This window comes from Theropithecus gelada, chromosome 1 (genome assembly GCF_003255815.1).
Source record: "Theropithecus gelada isolate Dixy chromosome 1, Tgel_1.0, whole genome shotgun sequence".
NCBI lineage: Eukaryota > Metazoa > Chordata > Mammalia > Primates > Cercopithecidae > Theropithecus > Theropithecus gelada.
The window spans coordinates 20,617,228-20,637,065 of record NC_037668.1 but is presented as its reverse complement, the minus strand read 5'-3'; the positions used below and the strand labels follow the sequence as shown (position 1 = coordinate 20,637,065).

General features: G+C 55.8%; 3 protein-coding genes and 1 long non-coding RNA gene across 6 annotated transcripts in view; 2 read left to right on the top strand and 2 right to left on the bottom strand.

Annotated features, from left to right (window-relative positions):
- The window catches only part of MTX1 (metaxin 1), a 33,750-nt gene extending 31,055 nt beyond the window's left edge, over positions 1-2,695 (bottom strand). The window contains 4 exon segments of the mRNA XM_025381934.1: positions 811-890; positions 1,027-1,096; positions 2,097-2,432; positions 2,435-2,695. Coding sequence (XP_025237719.1) covers positions 811-890; positions 1,027-1,096; positions 2,097-2,432; positions 2,435-2,638 — 690 coding nt within the window. The 5' untranslated portion in view covers positions 2,639-2,695.
- Positions 2,696-3,457: 762 nt separating this feature from the next.
- THBS3 (thrombospondin 3) lies at positions 3,458-16,153 on the top strand. Of its 3 annotated transcripts, XM_025381747.1 has the most exons (23): positions 3,463-3,641; positions 5,009-5,215; positions 6,093-6,349; positions 6,452-6,554; positions 8,210-8,236; positions 8,444-8,526; positions 8,612-8,663; positions 8,789-8,937; positions 9,354-9,494; positions 9,721-9,798; positions 10,186-10,338; positions 10,551-10,661; positions 10,751-10,858; positions 11,145-11,304; positions 11,642-11,760; positions 11,897-11,949; positions 13,166-13,359; positions 13,538-13,716; positions 13,825-13,873; positions 14,094-14,290; positions 14,531-14,703; positions 15,621-15,760; positions 15,845-16,153. In XM_025381747.1, exons 1-23 carry the CDS (start codon positions 3,563-3,565, stop codon positions 15,901-15,903), a joined length of 2,871 nt encoding a protein of 956 aa, XP_025237532.1. In that variant the 5' UTR covers positions 3,463-3,562; the 3' UTR covers positions 15,904-16,153. The 3 variants fall into 3 exon arrangements, with proteins under 3 accessions (XP_025237542.1, XP_025237552.1, XP_025237532.1); XM_025381757.1 differs by lacking the exon at positions 8,210-8,236 and having other exon boundaries at positions 3,458-3,641; XM_025381767.1 differs by lacking the exons at positions 6,093-6,349; positions 6,452-6,554 and having other exon boundaries at positions 3,458-3,641.
- LOC112622384 lies at positions 11,189-14,877 on the bottom strand. Its single transcript, XR_003118979.1, has 3 exons — positions 14,727-14,877; positions 13,150-13,365; positions 11,189-11,583 (listed from the first exon to the last, which is right to left on the bottom strand). It is a non-coding gene; the product is annotated as an uncharacterized LOC112622384 (long non-coding RNA).
- A 2,707-nt stretch (positions 16,154-18,860) lies between the features above and the next one.
- The window catches only part of MUC1 (mucin 1, cell surface associated), a 17,654-nt gene continuing 16,676 nt past the window's right edge, over positions 18,861-19,838 (top strand). Inside the window, exons 1-2 of the mRNA XM_025378233.1 lie at positions 18,861-18,974; positions 19,423-19,835. Coding sequence (XP_025234018.1) covers positions 18,917-18,974; positions 19,423-19,835 — 471 coding nt within the window. The 5' untranslated portion in view covers positions 18,861-18,916. The remainder of the gene's footprint in view (positions 18,975-19,422; positions 19,836-19,838) is intronic.

The following is a 19,838-nucleotide window of genomic DNA, read 5'->3' as shown; positions in this document are numbered from 1 at the left end:
GGCCTGCCCAAGATCACATAGTCGATGGCAGAGTAAAGAGCATAGCCTAGGCCTCCCCACTCCTCTAGTAATGCTCTTTCATCTTCTCCAAACTGGCTGTAAGCCTTGTTCATCCTGAGCCCCATATCTAGCCCAACCTAGTCCCTGGTAACAGGGAAGTGGCCCTTAGAAATCTCTCTCCAGTGCCACCATCAGAGGCCAACTGCTGTCTTCTACTCTCCTTCAGCCTGTGCTCCTCTCCCTCCCTGCCTGACAGGCAGAAGGTACTGTGCCTCTGGATATCCCCACAGTGCCCTTAGCTTCATCTCTTGCTGACTGCTTGAATACATCACAGTGACACTGTGTGTGTCTCCACCAGCAGACTATTGCTCCTTGATGCTCTGGGTCACCTCCATCTAGCATGGCATATATCTGGTGCTCAATAAATGTGTATTGTAGGCCGGGCGCGGTGGCTCAAGCCTGTAATCCCAGCACTTTGGGAGGCCGAGACGGGTGGATCACGAGGTCAGGAGATCAAGACCATCCTGGCGAACACGGTGAAACCCCGTCTCTACTAAAAAATACAAAAAACTAGCCGGGCGAGATGGCGGGCGCCTGTAGTCCCAGCTACTCGGGAGGCTGAGGCAGGAGAATGGCGTGAACCCGGGAGGTGGAGCTTGCAGTGAGCTGAGATCCGGCCACTGCACTCCAGCCTGGGCGGCAAAGCGAGACTCCGTCTCAAAAAAAAAAAAAAAATAAAAAATAAATGTGTATTGTACAGAATTGACTGAACTTGTCTTACTGGCAGCCCCGTCTATCCAAGTCACGTACCTCTTTTCGAAGGTGGGTGATGATCTTGTGTGGAACTGAGATGACCTCTCCATGACTGGTCCGAAGGGCAGGCAGAGTTCCTGATATTGAGAGAGAAGTACACCTACCAACCAGACCCTTAGCTGCCTAGTCATACATAGTTGCAACACATTCCTACCTGTCTCCTGTTTCTCCCCTTGTACATACCCTTCCTTACCCCCAAGGGACACTGGGTACCTGAAGGGCTCCGCCAGGGGTTGCTGATCTTGTGTACCTTCAGTGGTGCACCAGTAAATCTGGCATAGGTCTGCAGGGAAGGAAGCAGAAGTCAGAAAGGCAGGGCCATGGCCCCCACAGCAGTATCAAGAAGAGAAATAACATTTATTGAATACCTTATGTGCCATTCCCTATACTTAGTATCTTAGTCTTGAAAAAAAAAGGGGGAGTCACTACCATTTCTATTTGCAAATGGGCAACACAGGGCTCAGAGAGATTATAGACATGTCCGTGATTACAGGTCAGCCAGGAAAATCCTTTCCTCTTTCTCCTCCCTTGCCATCTACCTGGTGGACATCTATCCTCAGAAGCTTTTCCTAACCAGTATCCCTCTTCTTGGAAGCACTGACCATGCCCTTCTCTTTGGCAGTATCTATGATCTGTTCCTACTTTAACTTATACGTGAATATTTTACTATATTTATTTGCTTACCTATCTGCCTTTCTGTAAACTCAAAGGGAGGGAACATATTTTATTCATCTTTGCATGGCAATATTTAGTATTTGGAAGAAATCTAATAGATGCTCTTTAAAGCAAGGAGTCAATTAATAAATCAAGCAAACGAAGTCTGTCTGATTGCTAAGCTCTTTCTACAAAGCCTGGCTGTGAGTCGTTTGGTCCAACAAACAATAGGCACAGTAAATGCTGTTAAGTGAGGAGGAAGAGGAAAAGGGGGCTGAGGAGAAGGCAGGAATTCCAAGCTAGAGTGGGTCCCTGAGAGAGTCCTGCCTAGTAAACCTGCGAATGGAGAAAAAACGCCCAAAGAGAAAGGATTTCTGCAAGGTCACACAGCCAGTGAGTGGATGAGCAAGGACTAGAACCCATCACCTGAACTCCCAACCAGGCTTCTTTTCATTGCTGCATTAAGCCTAGAAATCTACAGCATAGGGCATTGAGTCCACGTCTTTGACTGCCTCAGTTTCCCCCACTGCGCCCGTGCTGAGTAGCCCGGCAAAGTTTGGATGCCTGGCTAGTTCGGCCCCCTCCCCAGTCATCAGGGCACAACAGAGTGCGCCAGCGCCACCCCTCACCAGCACGGCAAGGCTGTCCAGGTCCACTGACGGCAGCCCCCAACCCCCTGACCAGCAGAACAGCTCCATGGGCGCCGCCATCTTGCCCGCCCTCTGTCCCGGAAACACTTCCTTGTGTGCTCCTGCCCTGCCCTGCACGGACCCGCCCCCCACCACCGCCCCTCCGGTAGTTGCGGTCAGGGGGCCGGGAGAGGTCCCCGGGGAGGCCAGGCTTCTTCTGGTCCGACTGGCAGCTGAACTGCGGGGGACTGGGCCGCGGGCCTCCGGGGAGGGCGGCCGCCGGCCCATCCAGAGGTGGCCCACGTAGCGGGACAGCGCTAGCGGGACACCGCTGTCCGCCCGGCGCGCTTCGGCGAGTCACGGCGCCTCGGCTGAGTGAAGCCCCGAGCCCCTGAAGGCGCGGCAGGCTCAGGAGAGCGGGGTCTTGTGCGCCTGGGCCAGGTCTGAGGGCTCTTGCCAAACTGCACGTGGCCTGTACTGCTCCGGGGCCCCTTGGGGCTCGTGCCCGAGCGGGGACTACGGGGGGGTCCCCCGAGCAGCATGTTTTCCACAGCGCGTTATGTTTGGAGCGGGCCCTGCGCCGCCTGTCGCCATGGAAACAAAACAGGGGCGGTGGCGGCGGCCGGAGGCAAGGCCGGGCTGGGGCTTGGGTGGGGGAGGGGAAGAGCGGCTCGCAGGCTGTTGCTTGGGTAACGGGAACTGCGGCGCCCCCTGCTTCATCCGGGTCACGGCCCGTCCGCTAGTACCCACAATGTTCCACAGTCTGGTCCTTGGCTCCTCGCCTGTCCCCCTGGTCTTCTACGCCTGTCCCTGGTGTCCCTTTCGTCTTTCCTGGTTTCTTCACTCCGACCTCACCACTGCTTTAGATTCTCCTTTCAGTTCCCCTCAGACGCTTCCAGACTCCCAAGCTTTCCTAGGAATGAGGGAAAATGGAGAAACAGGCACGTATCAGGGAACCCTCATCCTAATAAAGAGCACTTGCTGCGCCAGAACATCTAACTTCATGCCATGTGGGCATCCCTGGGCACTATAGCAAGCTAGTTTCGGCCACTCCCTTGGCATCCTTTCCTGCCAGCTGTGGAATAATGCCCACTGTCTAGCACTGCCCCTGCCAGAGGTTCTTGCCTTCCACAATCGTGGCTTCCAGAAAACAGTAGCATTCGGTAGTGCTGTGTGCGGAGACCCCCAACAATGTGATGACTGCGGAGAGGGAGGCACCTGGGGGAGGATCATTAGGGAGAGGTAGAAGGCAGGGAGGCCTCCAGGATTCTTTCCCAGTGCCCCTGGTTCCCAGAGCTGATGATGCCTCCAGGGTGATTGGCAGCTCTTTGTTTCAGCCCCCCCTCACCCGCCTGCTGGCCCCCCCTCCAACTCTGTCCCTCCGCCCCCCGGCTCCTGCTCTCTCCGCCTAGCCTTTTCCCCTCCCAGCTGCCTGCCTGCCAGGGGTAGTGAGCCGGCTGAAAGGCATGGAGACGCAGGAACTTCGGGGGGCCCTGGCTCTTCTCCTCCTTTGCTCTTTCGCATCTGCCAGTCAGGACCTGCAGGGTAAGCCTGTCCCCATCCTCTTAGACCGCTCTCTGTGTCTTCCCCATTTTCCCTCAACCCAAGTAGCAGAGAGCATGTGGGCAAAGGGACAGGGAAGAGTCTAGAAATTGAGCCAGAGGAAAACGTTAGACTGCCTAGGGTTCGTGAAATTATGGCCTGGTGGACAGGAGTGGGCACCACAGAGTAGTGGGGGAGTTGGAACGGGCCAGGGTCAGGCATGAGGCCAGGGCAGAGGACTCAGGAACTGGATGCTCAGGCTGCCTGGCTGGGGTGGTTCCTGAGCATCTGTAGGCACCCTGGGGTCTGGGAGAGCAGCCTGAAGGTGGGCATACTGTAGGTCCCTGGGCTTCGTCCCTCTGGGCTCCTGGCTGCCCAAGGATAGGGCGGGGGTGGGGACCAAGAAGCCTGGGCTCTCCCGGAGGTCTGGTGGTGGGATGGGCCAATGGATGTGGGAGAGGTAGCTGGAGCAGATGACACAGGCATAGATTCTTTACTGGCTGGAGGGAAAACCACAGATTGGCCAGGACACAGGAGGCAGAGGAGCTGGGTCCTACATTCCGGTGGGAGATAGCCCAGATGGTGGGAGGGTCAGAGCCCTCAGTGGGCAACTGTTCTTATCCAGAGTGAGTGTGCTGTGCCCCTAGGATGGAAGGAGGGGAACTAGGGTGTGGAACGAGCCAAATCCAGGAATGGAAAGAGAAACTGCCTCCCGTTTCTGCGTTGTGGGAACCAGGTGCCACTCCTGAGGGGGATCAGCACAGCATCTCCTTTGCGCCACCTGGTGGGGGCATCTCAAATTTGTGGGGTGCTGTTTGTGTTTCAAAGTGAGCCTCAAACCTGCAGGTTCCCAGAAGGTGGTAATAGGCAATAATGGGGAAAGGAAGGCACAGCGGCTCTGTCTTCTGAGAGCAACAAGAGTTGAGGTTTTGTTTTGTTTTGTTTTTTTGAGACGGAGTTTCACTCTTGTTGCCCAGGCTGGAGTGCAGTGGCGCGATCTCGGCTCACTGCAACCTCCGCCTCCCAGGTTCAAGCGAGTCTCCTGCCCCAGCCTCCTGAGTAGCTGGGATTACAGGCACCTGCCACCATTCCCGGCGAGTTTTTGTTGTTGTTTTTGTATTTTTAGTAGAGACGGGGTTTCACCATGTTGGTCAGGCTGGTCTCAAACTCCTGACCTTAGGCGATCCACCTGCCTCAGCCTCCCAAAGTGCTGGGATTACAGGTGCGAGCCACTGCGCCCAGCCAAGGGTTGAATTTTGAGGTGATTAACACTGCCTGGTGATGGGAATAGGGGGTGATGTGGGCTCAGGGGAGGGCATACCTTAGCATTTTATCCCATTCTCTAACCTTGATAACCCCTGCCTGACCAGTAATTGACCTGCTGACTGTGGGCGAGTCTCGGCAGATGGTAGCTGTGGCAGAGAAGATCCGGACAGCCCTGCTCACTGCTGGGGACATCTACCTCTTGTCCACCTTCCGCCTGCCCCCCAAGCAGGGTGGTGTCCTCTTTGGCCTCTATTCTCGCCAAGACAACACGCGATGGCTGGAGGCCTCTGTTGTAGGCAAGATCAACAAAGGTGACTGGTGGGCATCTCCTTTCCTGCAATGGTGACCTCTTTTAAGCATTATCCCTCATCCCTACTTCACAAGTGCTTCCTCATTCTCCTTGGCCTCCACTGGGGACCAAGGTCCCATCAGGCTGTGCCCAGACATCAGGGGCGCCTGGTATGGGGTGCTTACAAGGTGCTTTAAGAGGCCATGTACCAAACAATAGGGTGAGGCTTGAGTCCTGATATTTGTAGGGATGGGAGGTTGTACTTGGGGATGCTTGGAGGGAGGTGAGGCATGTCTCTGTGCCTCAGCGGTGGTATAGAAAGGTCTTTCAGATCCCTGGAACAGTTCAGTGGCCACAGAACCAGCTGTCACCATAGGAGAGGATAGAGTCATCTGATACCAATGAATACTAAGAAAGTATTTATCTCTAAACCAATTATTTTTTCCAACGGAGTCTCGCTTTGTTACCTAGGCTGGAGTGCAGTGATACAATCTCAGCTCACTGCAACCTCCACCTCCTGGGTTCAAGCGATTCTATCTTAGCCTCCTGAGTAGCTGAGACTGGTGCCCACCACCACGCCTGGCAAACTTTTGTATTTTTAGTAGAAATAGGGTTTCACCATGTTGACCAGGTTGTTCTCGAACTCCTGACCTCAAGTGATCTGCCCACCTTGGCCCCCTAAAGTGCTGGGATTACAGGTGTGAGTCACTGTGCCTGGCCTCTAAACCAATTTCAAAAACATTTATTGTGTACCTATTACATACAAAGTGTTGACAGCTACATAGTAGAATTAGGGATGGGGGCCCTAGAGATGTGGTATCCAGCAGAGTTGATCCAAGGCTCAGCTGGGAGGCAGGGGGAAGGGGATAGCACCCATACTGATCTCCCCTCCTGGGCAGTACTGGTGCGATACCAGCGGGAGGATGGCAAAGTCCACGCCGTGAACCTACAGCAAGCAGGCCTGGCCGATGGTCGCACACACACAGTTCTCCTGCGACTCCGAGGTCCCTCCAGACCCAGCCCTGCTCTGCATCTCTATGTGGACTGCAAACTGGGTGACCAACATGCAGGCCTTCCAGCACTGGCCCCCATTCCTCCAGCAGAGGTCGATGGGCTGGAGATTAGGACTGGACAGAAAGCATATTTGAGGATGCAGGTGAGCCGGGAGGAGCCTCTGAGTTCTGTGGAAATAGAATTTGCACCAGTTGGGGAAGGGGTTGGTAGACCTTCCCACCTTACTCTGCTGCTATCCCCCCAGGGCTTTGTGGAATCTATGAAAATTATTCTGGGTGGGTCCATGGCCCGGGTAGGAGCCCTGAGTGAGTGTCCATTCCAAGGGGACGAGTCCATCCACAGTGCAGGTAACACAGAGACTTGTTTGCTGACATTGGACCATGGGTCCTGTGGCCTTTGGTGACTCCTGTCTTCTTGACCTCCCTCTCCATTAAAACCCATTCCTTTGGCTCACCCATTCCTAGGGTTTCTAACCCTGTTATTCCAAATCTTTTACCTGACTCCACAATCTCCAATACAGCTATCCCAGAAAAAAAAGCGATCCAAGAGAGGAATTAGTTAATTGCTTGGTCTTGACTGACCAAGAGATACTGGTCTCCAGTATTTTTTGTTTGTTTGTTTTTTTTTTTTTTTTGGAGATGGAGTCTTGTTCTGTTGCCCAGGCTGGAGTGCAGTGGTGCAATCTGGGTCACTGCAATCTCCACCTCCTGCGTTCAAGTGATTCTCCTGCCTCAGCCTCCCAAGTAGCTGGGATTACAGGCGCCCACCACCATACCCGGCTAATTTTTGTATTTTTAGTAGAGATGGGGTTTCACCACATTGGCCAGGCTGATCTCGAACACCTAATCTCAAGTGATCCACCTACCTTGGCCTCTCAAAGTGCCGGGATTATAGGCGTGAGCCACCGTGCACGACCTGGTCTCGAGTCTTTTATAGTTCCCACTGGCAGCTGTCACTAGCAATTTCTCTGAGTATTGCCCATCTGCCTGCTCTCTCTGACAGGGATGTTCAGAAGCTCTCACCTAAATAAAACCTCCCCAAATACTTGAGGGAGAGCTCTTGAAGAAGGGAATGGGATGGCTGGGTGTGGTGGCTCACACCTGTAATCCCAGCACTTTGGGGGGCCGAGGTGGGCTGATCACTCAAGGTCAGGAGTTCAAGACCAGCCTGGCCAACATGGTGAAACCTCATCTCTACTAAGAAATACAAAAAATTAGCTGGGCATGGTAGTGGGTACCTGTAGTCCAGTTACTTGGGAGGTAGAGGCAGGAGAGTCGCTTGAACCCGGGAGGTGGAGGTTGTGGTGAGCTGAGATCGTGCCACTGCATTCTAGCCTGGGCAACAGAGCAAGACTCTGTCTCAAAAAAAAGAAAAAAAAAAAAGGCCGGGCGCGGTGACTCAAGCCTGTAATCCCAGCACTTTGGGAGGCCGAGACGGGCGGATCACGAGGTCAGGAGATCGAGACCATCCTGGCTAACACGGTGAAACCCTGTCTCTACTAAAAAATACAAAAAAATAGCCGGGCGAGGTGGCGGGCGCCTATAGTCCCAGCTACTTGGGAGGCTGAGGCAGGAGAATGGCGGGAATCCGGGAGGCGGAGCTTGCAGTGAGCCGAGATCCAGCCACTGCACTCCAGCCTGGGCGACAGAGCGAGACTCCGTCTCAAAAAAAAAAAAAAAAGAAAAAAGAAAAAAGAAGGGAATGGGTGTACTGGGGCCCTGGCCCTGCTTTGGGCCCATCCCTTCTGCCACTACCATGCCTAGGAACCAGGAGGATTTGGGTTTTGACTTCCTGTGAAGCAACTCCCTTAGAGGGCCTTTTGCCCTGTGGAAGGAGCTGGCACTGCTTGTCTGCCAGCTCTACCCTCCCAGTATCCAGCACCCCATCTTTATTCTGGGGCTCCAGCCCTGTCCCTGTCCTCACCTTCCTTCTTCCTCCTCACCAGCCAGGCCTCTCTTCACTTCACCTCACCCCTCTGACTATGTTTTCTTCTCCTCTCCAGTGACCAATGCACTGCACTCCATTCTAGGTGAGTAGGCCACACTGAAGCGGAAGCAGGGACGGGGGAGGAGGCCCCAGGCTCTGGCAGCTGCCTGAAACTAAGTCCTCTTCAGTCAGGAATGTAGTAGGTTTAAAGGCAGAGGTGGGCAGCCGTGGCATGTGCCGGCTTATTGCCCATGGAGGGCCCAGGACTGGTGCTCCAGTACTGAGCCCCTCACACCCTGGGTCCTGACAGGGGAGCAGACCAAGGCGCTGGTCACCCAACTCACCCTCTTCAACCAGATCCTGGTGGAGCTGCGGGATGATATACGAGACCAGGTTTGGGTGGGCCGGTGAAGGGTGGCACTGATTCTGGGGTGGGGTGGCAGATGTCAAGTGCTGACTCCTTCCCATCCTTCTCCAGGTGAAGGAAATGTCCCTGATCCGAAACACCATTATGGAGTGTCAGGTGTGCGGTGAGTGGGAGAGCAGGGGAGGCTCCAGATGATAGTGCCACGTTCCCCACCCAATGGCTTTGGCTTTCCCTTCTCGTGGCTTAAATAGTGACCACCGGGTAGCTCTGACTGTGTCCACCCCTCAGGCTTCCATGAGCAGCGTTCCCACTGCAGCCCCAATCCCTGCTTCCGAGGCGTGGACTGCATGGAAGTGTACGAGTACCCAGGCTACCGCTGTGGGCCCTGTCCCCCCGGCCTACAGGGCAACGGCACCCACTGCAGTGACATCAATGAGGTGGGGGAGGGCAGAGCCCAGAAGGGTACAGAAAACTGGGGTGAGGATGTCAGGAGGAGCCCAAGAGGGTGGGATAAATGCTGGTCCAGAGGAGAGGAATTTGGAGTTTAGGAGAGGTCAGAGGCAAGAAGAGAAATGCAAGATGGGAGAGACAGAAGGCCTAGGGCAAAGACTGAAGGCCACACAGGGAAGGAGCTGGGGAAACTGCAGGGGAGGCTTGAGATGGCGACCAGGCGCATGGGGAGGGAGAGAGGGAACCCCGAGGGAAGCAGGGTGGGGACCAGGAGCACAAGGCAGTTGTGTGGGGGGGAGAGCTGCAAAAAGGGGAGACCTGGAGCAATGGTTCATGGATCACAGGCAGGGGCCTGAGTTTCCCAGAGGGTGGCCTGACCTCTGCCTTCTCATTTGTTCCCCAGTGTGTTCACGCCGACCCCTGTTTCCCGGGCTCCAGCTGCATCAACACCATGCCCGGCTTCCACTGTGAGGCCTGTCCTCGAGGGTACAAGGGCACACAGGTGTCTGGTGTGGGCATTGACTATGCCCGGGCCAGCAAACAGGTCAGACTGGGTAGTGTGTGTGGACAAGGGATCTTGGCCTTGTAGAGGCCAGGGGCTTCTGGGTTAGACATGGGACCCTTGTGATGAATGGGACATGGATGGCTTTGCATCGGCTTTGGGTCTGGGCTTAATGTTGATGTTCACAGATAAGGCCATACCAGTGTCCTCTGCTGTATCTGAGGAGACCCACCATAGGTCTGGTTCCACCCAAAGTCTGCCCCTTCAGGTCTGCAATGACATCGATGAATGCAACGATGGCAACAATGGTGGCTGTGACCCAAACTCCATCTGCACCAACACTGTGGTGAGCTGAATACCCTGAGTGTATTCTGGGGTGGTGGGAATGGTAAAACCCCAACCCTTTCCCCTTCTTACCTTCAAATTTCCTGCTGCCTTTCCTCCTCCCCAGGACACTACACAGATTAGGTGTTCACATGGACTTGGTTTGGAATACTGATTTGCCTCTTGCTAGCTCTTTGGCAGGTTATTTAACTTTTCTGAGCCTCAGCTTCCTCATCTGAAAACCAAGGCTATTATCCACCCTGAAAGGCTGTCATGAGAACCTAAAGGAGATACTGATATGCCTGGCATAGCCGAGTGCCCAGCCCACACCCCGCAGGTGGGGCAGTGCTGGTCCTGGGTGCCTGGTGGGCTCACCCTCGTTCCTAAGATGCTGCCTCTCCACTCTTAGGGCTCTTTCAAGTGTGGTCCCTGCCGCCTGGGTTTCCTGGGCAACCAGAGCCAGGGCTGCCTCCCAGCCCGGACCTGCCACAGCCCAGCCCACAGTCCCTGCCACATCCATGCTCATTGTCTCTTTGAACGCAATGGTGCAGTGTCCTGCCAGGTAAGCTAGGCTTCAGACATGGAAGGAAAAGGGAGAGTCTGGGGAAAGGGGTAGGGCTATGTTTAGGGCCTGGGTTGCAGGCCTTCACAGGAGAGAGGTGGGCCTGAGCCCAGGAACTGGTTGGTGGGGAGAACAGAACCTGAAGCAGGGAAAATAGAGGGAGGAGGGGAGCCAGACCAAACTGCTAGCTCCTACCCTTTGTGTTGCCCTAGTGTAACGTGGGCTGGGCTGGGAATGGGAACGTATGTGGGACTGACACAGACATCGATGGCTATCCAGACCAAGCACTGCCCTGCATGGACAACAACAAACACTGCAAACAGGTGCAGGGAGCAGGCGGGTGAGGGGGCGTAGTGGGGAGCCCAGGCTGGGTCAGGCCAGAACTCATCCATTCTCTTCCCCTGAACTTTAGGACAACTGCCTTTTGACACCCAACTCTGGGCAGGAAGATGCTGATAATGATGGTGTGGGGGACCAGTGTGATGACGATGCTGATGGGGATGGGATCAAGAATGTTGAGGTGACTCCCAGATTGCCCTGCCCCTTGGAGCTCCTCTCCTCTCCTCCTGTCCTCTCAGTGCCTCTCTTACCTCATTTGGCAGCTCTCTAGGAAGGGCTCAATACTCCAAATCAGAGAGGCAAAAACCTCGTGCCCAGGACAAGGAGGCTGGGTGGGTGGGACTGTGCTGAGCAGTTTGTCCATCACAAGGGTGTGATCTTAGAAAAGGATACAGTGACAAAGTAGGTGCAAGATGACAAGTGATTTAGGGGAGACCTGACCCTTCCCCTCCCACCCCTCTGCCCAGGACAACTGCCGGCTGTTCCCCAACAAAGACCAACAGAACTCAGATACAGATTCATTTGGTGATGCCTGTGACAATTGCCCCAACGTTCCCAACAATGACCAGAAGGACACAGATGGCAATGGGGAAGGAGATGCCTGTGACAACGACGTGGATGGGGATGGTGCAGGCCTGGGGCTGAAGGGGTGGCTGGGGGACCTGTAAGAATTTGGATCAGGTAGGGATGAAGAAGGGAAGCTAGGACATCTCTGTGAACTGGGGAGGCAGGCTTGTGGACGCTGGCCTGGGTGAGGAGAGACTACCTGCAGCAGATGTCAATGGGAATGTGAGGCAGGGCATAGCGTTGGGCAGAGTGTGGACTAGAAGGTAAGACAAGAAACAGGCAGATTTCCTGACCAGTTGTCCTCTAGGTGGGGAGACAAAGTTCAGGACTTTCACCAACCTAGGAGAGAGAGTACAGCGTGTTCTAGTAACAACCTTGTGCCACCCATGTCTTCTAGGCATCCCCAATGGATTGGACAATTGCCCTAAAGTCCCCAACCCACTACAGACAGACAGGGATGAGGACGGGGTGGGAGATGCTTGCGACAGCTGTCCTGAAATGAGCAATCCTACCCAGGTACAGGGGGATGGTAAGGACGGGAGGGATGAGAGTACTGATGGATGAAGCCCCAGCCCTTTGGATGGGAAGTGGTCAGATCACCCTCTTCAGAGTTATAAAGAGGAGATGGTGAGAACAGGTCCCTCTCTCTCAGACAGATGTAGACAGCGACTTGGTGGGGGATGTCTGTGATACCAATGAAGACAGGTAAGGTCTTGATCAAGAGATGCAAGGTATTTCTTTTTTTTTTTGTTTTTTTTTTTTGAGACGGAGTCTTGCTCTGTCACCCAGGCTAGAGTACAGTGGCACGATCTTGGCTCACTGCAACCTCCGCTTCCCAGGGTCAAGTGATTCTCCTGCCTCAACCTCCCCGAGTAGCTGGGATTACAGGCGTGTGCTACCAAGCCCAGCTAATTCTTGTATTTTTAGTAGAGACAGGGTTTCACCATATTGGCCAGGCTGGTCTCGAACTCCTGACCTCAGGTGATCCACCAGCCTCTGCCTCCCAAAGTGCTGTGATTACAGGTGTGAGCCACTGTGCCTGGCAAAATGCAAGTTCTTATAGGGGATATTTTACTTTCCTCTAGTATATCTTTTTTTTTTTTTTTTTTTTTTTGAGACGGAGTCTCGCTCTGCTGCCCAGACTGGAGTGCAGTGGCACGATCTCGGCTCACTGCAAGCTCCGCCTCCTGGGTTCACGCCATTCTCCTGCCTCAGCCTCCCGAGTAGCTGGGACTACAATTGGCCACCACCACACATGGCTAATTTTTTGTGTTTTTAGTAGAGACGGGGTTTCACTGTGTTAACCAGAACGGTCTCGATCTCGTGACCTCATGATCCGCCTGCCTCAGCCTTCCAAAGTGCTGGGATTACAGGTGTGAGCCACCGCACCCAGCCTCCTATTTTTTTTGAGATGGAGTCTCACTCTGCCACCCAAGCTGGAGTGGTGATGTGGTATCGGCTTACTGCAACCTCTGCCTCCAGGGTTCAAGTGATTTCCCTGCCTCAGCCTCCTGAGTAGCTGGGATTACAAGCGCGTGCTACCAAGCTCGGCTAATTTTTTTTTTCAGTAGAGACAGGGTTTCGTTGTGTTGGCCAGGCTGGTCTCGAACTCCTGAAGTCAGGTGATCTGCCCACCTTGGCTTCCCAAAGTCCTGGGAATACAGGCGTGAGCCACTGTGCCCGGGCCATAGTATATTCTAAATTCCTTCTATGATTTAGCCTTAATTCTCTATCGCTATTGAGCAGGAAGTCATTCTTATAGTCATCCCTCCATTCCTACTGCTGGACCTTCACCTCGGAAAACTGACTGCCAGAGGTCTGATTGTATGGAGAGTAGACTCCAGAGGCTCCCAGGCAGAAGCAAGGGGAAGGACAAGGAGTACCTTTAAAGCCTTTATTTGGTACCTGTTCTTCTGATTAGTGATGGGGATGGGCATCAGGACACCAAGGACAACTGCCCACAGCTGCCAAATAGCTCCCAGCTGGACTCAGACAACGATGGACTTGGAGATGAGTGTGATGGGGATGATGACAATGATGGCATCCCAGATTACGTGCCTCCTGGTCCTGATAACTGCCGCCTGGTACCCAATCCCAATCAGAAGGACTCAGATGGTAAGCCTGGGGACCCAGAGCATGTTGCCTTTGCCCAGCTGGAGGCAGCAAGCCCCGTTGGGAAGTGAGGAACGGCAAGGTGGGGAAAGAAGTCAGGAATGCAAGGCCCAACAGGTGGTATTGTTGCCTAATGGCAGTGGCCAGGGCCTTCCTGAGCACCCAGCCTCACTCTGCCCAGGCAATGGCGTTGGTGATGTGTGTGAGGATGACTTTGACAATGATGCTGTGGTCGACCCCCTGGATGTGTGTCCCGAAAGTGCAGAGGTAACGCTTACGGATTTTCGGGCCTATCAGACCGTCGTCCTGGATCCTGAGGGTGATGCTCAGATTGACCCAAACTGGGTTGTGCTCAACCAGGTACTCGGGGCAGTGGGCTGGGCAGGTGCTATCAGGGCTACTGGGGCGGGGGGCCTGGGAGGGATAGCACACCTGCATCACAGCTTTTTCTTTACTATACAACCCCAGGGCATGGAAATCGTTCAGACCATGAACAGTGACCCTGGCTTGGCAGTTGGTATGTAAGGGATATATAGTTCAATCACTTCCAAATGGAGGAATCCTATAGGGGCAGAGGGTAGGGGAGGAAACAGACAGGGAGAATGGGCAAAGTGGTGAGACAGAAGGCAGTGGCACAAGCTGGCCACACACACAGCAGGCATCCTTTCCCAACTTCACCCCATGATGGGCCACCAGTAGCTTTGCTGCCCCTGACCTTTATCCCACCCCCACCCCAGGATACACGGCCTTCAATGGTGTGGACTTTGAAGGCACCTTCCATGTGAACACAGTGACTGACGATGACTACGCAGGCTTTCTCTTCAGTTATCAAGACAGTGGCCGCTTCTACGTAGTCATGTGGAAGCAGACTGAGCAGACCTACTGGCAGGCTACACCCTTTCGGGCGGTTGCCCAGCCCGGGCTGCAGCTCAAGGTCCCCAGCTGCTCAGATTCCCCAACCCAGGGCCCTTTCCCAAAGCTCTCCTCTGCAGCCCCAGGGCCTCCCCCACTGCTTGACTGGGAACCCTCTTACCCAGACATCTGGCTTGGAGCCAGCTCTGTGGGGCATTTTCATGACCGCCTTGACTCCCTTTCCCACCTGCACTTACCAACCTGTTGTCTCCCCTCACTCCAGTTCTGCAGTTGACCCACTGTCTTTGCCAATGTCTCCCAGGCAGTGACATCAGTGTCTGGCCCAGGTGAGCACCTCCGAAATGCCCTGTGGCATACTGGCCACACCCCTGATCAGGTGCGACTACTGTGGACGGACCCACGAAATGTGGGCTGGCGGGACAAGACCTCCTATCGCTGGCAGCTTCTGCACCGGCCTCAAGTTGGCTACATTCGGTAAGGAGAGGGGCTGAGCCCACCTGTGGGACTCAGGCTGGGCCTGTCCTTCCTCTTTAGCTGGGACTCACCAGTGACCTCTCCATGGGTGGGGACTGCAGCCACTTCTCTCCATCTCCCTTTCTCACCACGGACACAAGTACCTATGAGTGATGTTGGTGAAGTCACTCCTCCTCCATGACCTATTTTCCCCTCTGTAAAATGAGGGCATTGGGTTAGATGCCCTTTACAGTTCTCCAGAAGCCTCCAAACCCAGGCCAATCTGTGGAGGGGCACATCACATCTGGTCCCTTAGTTGGTATGGCCTGGAATCTGTCTTATCAACCTGGATAAGGATCATCTGACCTGGAAGGGATCATCATCTACAGAAGAGAAAACCAAGGCCCTGACTTCACAGGCCTCGGTTCAGCACTTTGTTCACAACTTTGCATTCCTCTCCAACAAGTAGCCCTAGTTGGTGGGGATGAACAGGAAGGGAGGGGAAATGGGTCTGCTTAGAGGCTGGACTTTCCATGGCCAAGAGCCCAGAATCCAGGAACCTGGGTTGGTTCCCCTTTAAGGTGCCTGGGGCTGTGGGGTGCCAGGACAGGGGATAAAAGGGGGTGGACTAGAGCCTGGGAAGCGGGTGACTTCACCCCCCAGCCCATTGTGCTTATCGTCATGGCAACCCAATCCTCGCTTGGAATGCGGCTGGTGCTTTGAGATGCAAAAGGAGCTGGACAAAGAGCTGGGGCCCCAGGCCTGAGAAAAGCACCCCCCTTCCCTCTCCTTCCTGCCTCCCTTTCCCTCCCTCCCTTCTCTCTCAGGCCTGGTGAGCTCAAGGGGGGCTGGGGAAAAGCAAGGCCCCAGGCATGGTGGCAGAGTGCCCACTGGCACCCTAGCACCAATGGACACTCCTATCCTGGAATCCTGGACAGGGTGAAGCTCTATGAGGGACCCCAGCTTGTGGCGGATTCTGGGGTGATTATTGACACATCCATGCGAGGGGGGCGTCTTGGTGTATTCTGCTTTTCCCAAGAAAACATCATTTGGTCCAATCTCCAGTATCGATGCAATGGTGAGGTGACTGATTGAGATGAACCTGATCCTTCATGCCTTATGGGAGAGCCACATCCTCTGACTTTACTTATTTCCCCTTCAGACACAGTGCCTGAGGACTTTGAGCCATTCCGGAGGCAGCTGCTCCAGGGAAGGGTGTGAGGAGGAGGCCACCGGATTCAGAATTCAGAATTTTAGACCCTTTGGCCTTGGGATCCACCCTGGAGACCCTGAGGTCTAAGCTACAGCCCCTCAGCCAACCACAGACCCTTCTCTGGCACCCAAAAGGAGTTCAGTTCCAGAGGGGTGGTCGCCCCACTCTTCAGGGGATGAGTTTTCAAGGGGTATTACTCAGGCACTAACCCCAGGAAAGATGACAGCACATTGCCATAAAGTTCTGGTTGTTTTCTAAGCCAGTGCAACTGCTTATTTTAGGAATTTTCCGAGATAGGGTGGGGAAGTGGAAGGAATCGGGGAATAGAAGAGAAAGCCTGGGAGGGGGGAAGTTAGGGATCTAGGGGAAGTTTGACTGATTTGGGGGTGCGGGTTGGGGAGGTGCTGGATGGAGTTAAGTGAAGGATAGGGTGCCTGTCGGAGGATGCCCGAAGTCCTCCCAGCCCCACTTACTCACGGTGGCAGCGGCGACACTCCAGTCTATCAAAGATCCGCCGGGATGGAGAGCCAGGAGGGCGGGGGCTGCCCCGCTAGGGGTAGGGGGGAGGCCGGGGGGCCGGGGGGGCCGGAGGCCGGGACGAGTGCAATATTGGCGGGGGAAAGAACAACACTGCACCGCGTCCCGTCCCTCCCGCCCGCCCGGGGCCCGGGATCCCGCTCCCCACCGCCTGAAGCCGGCCCGACCCGGGAACCCGGGGCGCGCTGGGGAGTTGGGAGTTGGGTTCACCTTGGAGGCCAGAGAGACTTGGCGCCCACAAGGCAAAGGGAATGGTAAGGGGGAGGGGGGAAGAAGAACGGGAGTTTGCGGAGTCCCGGAAGGCCGCTTTCCGACGCCCGGGCGTTGCGCGCGCTTGCTCTTTAAGTACTCAGACTGCCCGGCGCGGAGCCGTCGCCATGGTGACGCGTGTCCCAGCAACCGAACTGAATGGCTGTTGCCTGGTAATGCCGGGAGTTGAGGTTTGGGGCCGCCCACCTAGCTACTCTGGTTTTCTCCAGCCTGCGAGTGGGGGGCTCCCCGCCTCCCCGGCCCGCGTTCCCGGGCGCACTGACGTCAGACGCCCCCACCCCGCCCAGCGCCCGCCCCGGGGTCTCGCCGCGCACAAAGCTGCGCCTCGGGTACCGAGCGGCGCGCGGGCGGGAACGGTGGTCTCTCGTCTGCTGATCCGATGCTCTCCAATCCCGTGCCTCGCCGAAGTGTTTTTAAAGTGCTTTCCAACCTGTGTCTTTGGGGCTGAGAACTGTTTTCCGAATACAGGCGGAACTGCTTCCGTTGGCCTAGAGCGCAGCCTGCGACTGCGGGACCCAAGTTCCACGTGCTGCCGCGGCCCGGGATAGCTTCCTCCCCTGGTGCACTGCTGCCGCACACACCTCTCGGCTCTTGCGCATTACGCACCTTACGTGTGCTTTTGCCTTCCACTACGTACCTACCTGTCCCCAATACCACTCTGCTCCCCAAAGGATAGTTCTGTCCCTAAATCCCATTCTGTCACCCCAACTACTCCCTGCGCCCCCCCCCCCACCTTTTTGAGACGGAGTCTTGCTCTGTCGCCCAGGCTGGAGTGCAGTGGTGCGATCTCGGCTCAGAGCAACCTCTGCCTCCTGAGTTCAGGCGATTCTCCTGCCTCAGCCTCCTAAGTAGCTGGGATTACAGCGCCCGCCACCACGCTCAGCTAATTTTTGTATTTTTTAGTAGAGACGGGGTTTCACCAACTTGACCAGGCTGGTCTTAGAACTCCTGACCTCGTGATTCACCCGCCTCGCCCTTTCAAAGTGCTGGGATTACGGGCGTGAGCCACCGCGCCCGGCCCGATCTGCCTCTTAAGTACATAACGGCCCACACAGAACGTGTCCAACTCCCCTGCCCACGTTCCAATGTCCTCTCCCACATATCTCAGTGCCCCTTCCACATACCTCAGGACCCCACCCGCTTAGCTCCATTTCCTCCAGACGCCACCACCACGCGTCCAGGAGTGCCCCCTCCTAAAGCTCCCAGAAGTCCACCATGCTGTGCGTTCCTCCCTCCCTGGCCACGGTAGTGACCCTTCTCTCCCGGGCCCTACCTCCCTCTCGCGGGCTCTCGCTGCCCCACTTAGGCAGCGCTGCCCTTACTCCTCTCCGCCAGGTCAGAAAAGCTCCTCAGCCGGCGCGGTCCAGCCCCGCAAGGCTCCTGGTGACCACTAGAGGGCGGGAGGAGCTCCTGGCCGGTGGTGGACAGTGACAAGGAAGGACCCTAGGGTTCATCGGAGCCCAGGTTTCCTCCCTTAAGTGGAAATTTCTTCCCCCACTCCCTTCTCAGGAGAATGCCAAGGAGGGAACCCAGGCTGCTGGAAAGTCCGGCTGGGGCGGGGACTATGGGTTTCAGGGTAGAACTGCGTTTGGAACGGGACAGGGAGCGGTTAGAAGGGTGGGGCTATTCCGGGAAGTGGTGGGGGGAGGGAGCCCAAAACTAGCACCTAGTCCACTCATTATCCAGCCCTCTTATTTCTTGGCCCCGCTCTGCTTCAATGGACCCAAGGAGGGCAGGGAAGTGGAGTGGGAGACCTAGGGGTGGGTTTCCTGGCCTTGCTGTACAGAACCTCAACCTAGCCGTCTTTGTTCCCCATTCCCACCTTAGTTGTTGCCCTGGGGCTAAAACTAGAGCCCAGGGGCCCCAGGTTCCAGACTGCCCCTCCCCACTCCACCCTGGAGCCAGGGAGTGGTTGGTGAAAGGGGGAGGCCAGCTGGAGAACAAATGGGTAGTCAGGGGGTTGAGCGATTAGAGCCCTTGTAGCCTACCCAGGAATGGTAGGGGAGGAGGAGGAACAGGTAGGAGGTAGGGAAGGGGGAGGGGGCGGGGTTTTGTCACCTGTCACCTGCTCCAGCTGTGCCTAGGGCGGGCGGGCAGGGGGGAGGGGGGCCAGGGGGACTGGTATAAAGCAGCAGGCGCCTGTGCCCGCTCCACCTCTCAAGCAGCGCCTGCCTGAGTCTGTTCTGCCCTCTCCCCTCCCAGTCCACCACCACCATGACACCAGGCACCCAGTCTCCTTTCTTCCTGCTCCTGATCCTCACAGTGCTTACAGGTGAGGGGCACAAGGTGGGGAGTGGGCTGCCCTGCTTAGGTGGTCTTCGTGGTCTTTCTGCGGGTTTTGCTCCCTGGCAGATGCACCATGAAAGGCAAGAATTCTGTCTGTGCCAGAAGGAGGGAGAGGCTAAGGACAGGCTGAGAAGAGATGCCCCCACCCCTAAGAGTGGGTGCCAGGGGCAAGCAAATGTCCTGAAGAGAAGTCTAGGGGGAAGGGAGTAGGGAGAGGGAAGGCTTAAGAGGGGAGAAATGCAGGGGCCAGGAGCTGAGGCCTGTGGGCAGACAGAAGGAGGCTGCTGCAGGGAAGGAGGCAGCCAACCCAGGGGCTGCTGAGGCTGCCCACTCCCCAGTCCTCCTGGTATTATTTCTCTGGTGGCCAGAGCTTGTATTTTCTTCTTGCTCTTATTTTTCCTTCAACCCAACCCTATTACTTTAACTTATCACAGCTGCCACAGCCCCTGAACTGACAACAGTTGTTACAGGTTCTGGTCATACAAACTCTACCCCAGGCGGAGAAAAGGAGACTTCGGCTACCCAAAGAAGTTCAATGCCCATCTCTACTAAGAATACTGTGAGTATGACCAGCAGACTCTCCAGCCACAGCCCCGTTTCAGGGTCCTCCACCACTCAGGGACAGGACGTCACCCCAGCCCTGGCCATGGAACCAGCCACAGGTTCGGCTACCACCTTGGGACACGATGTCACCTCGGCCCCGGACACCAGTGCAGCCCCGGGCTCCACCGGCCCCCCAGCCCACGTTGTCACCTTGGCCCCGGACACCAGTGCAGCCCCGGGCTCCGCCGCCCCCCCAGCCCACGACGTCACCCTGGCCCGGGACACCAGTGCAGCCCCGGGCTCCGCC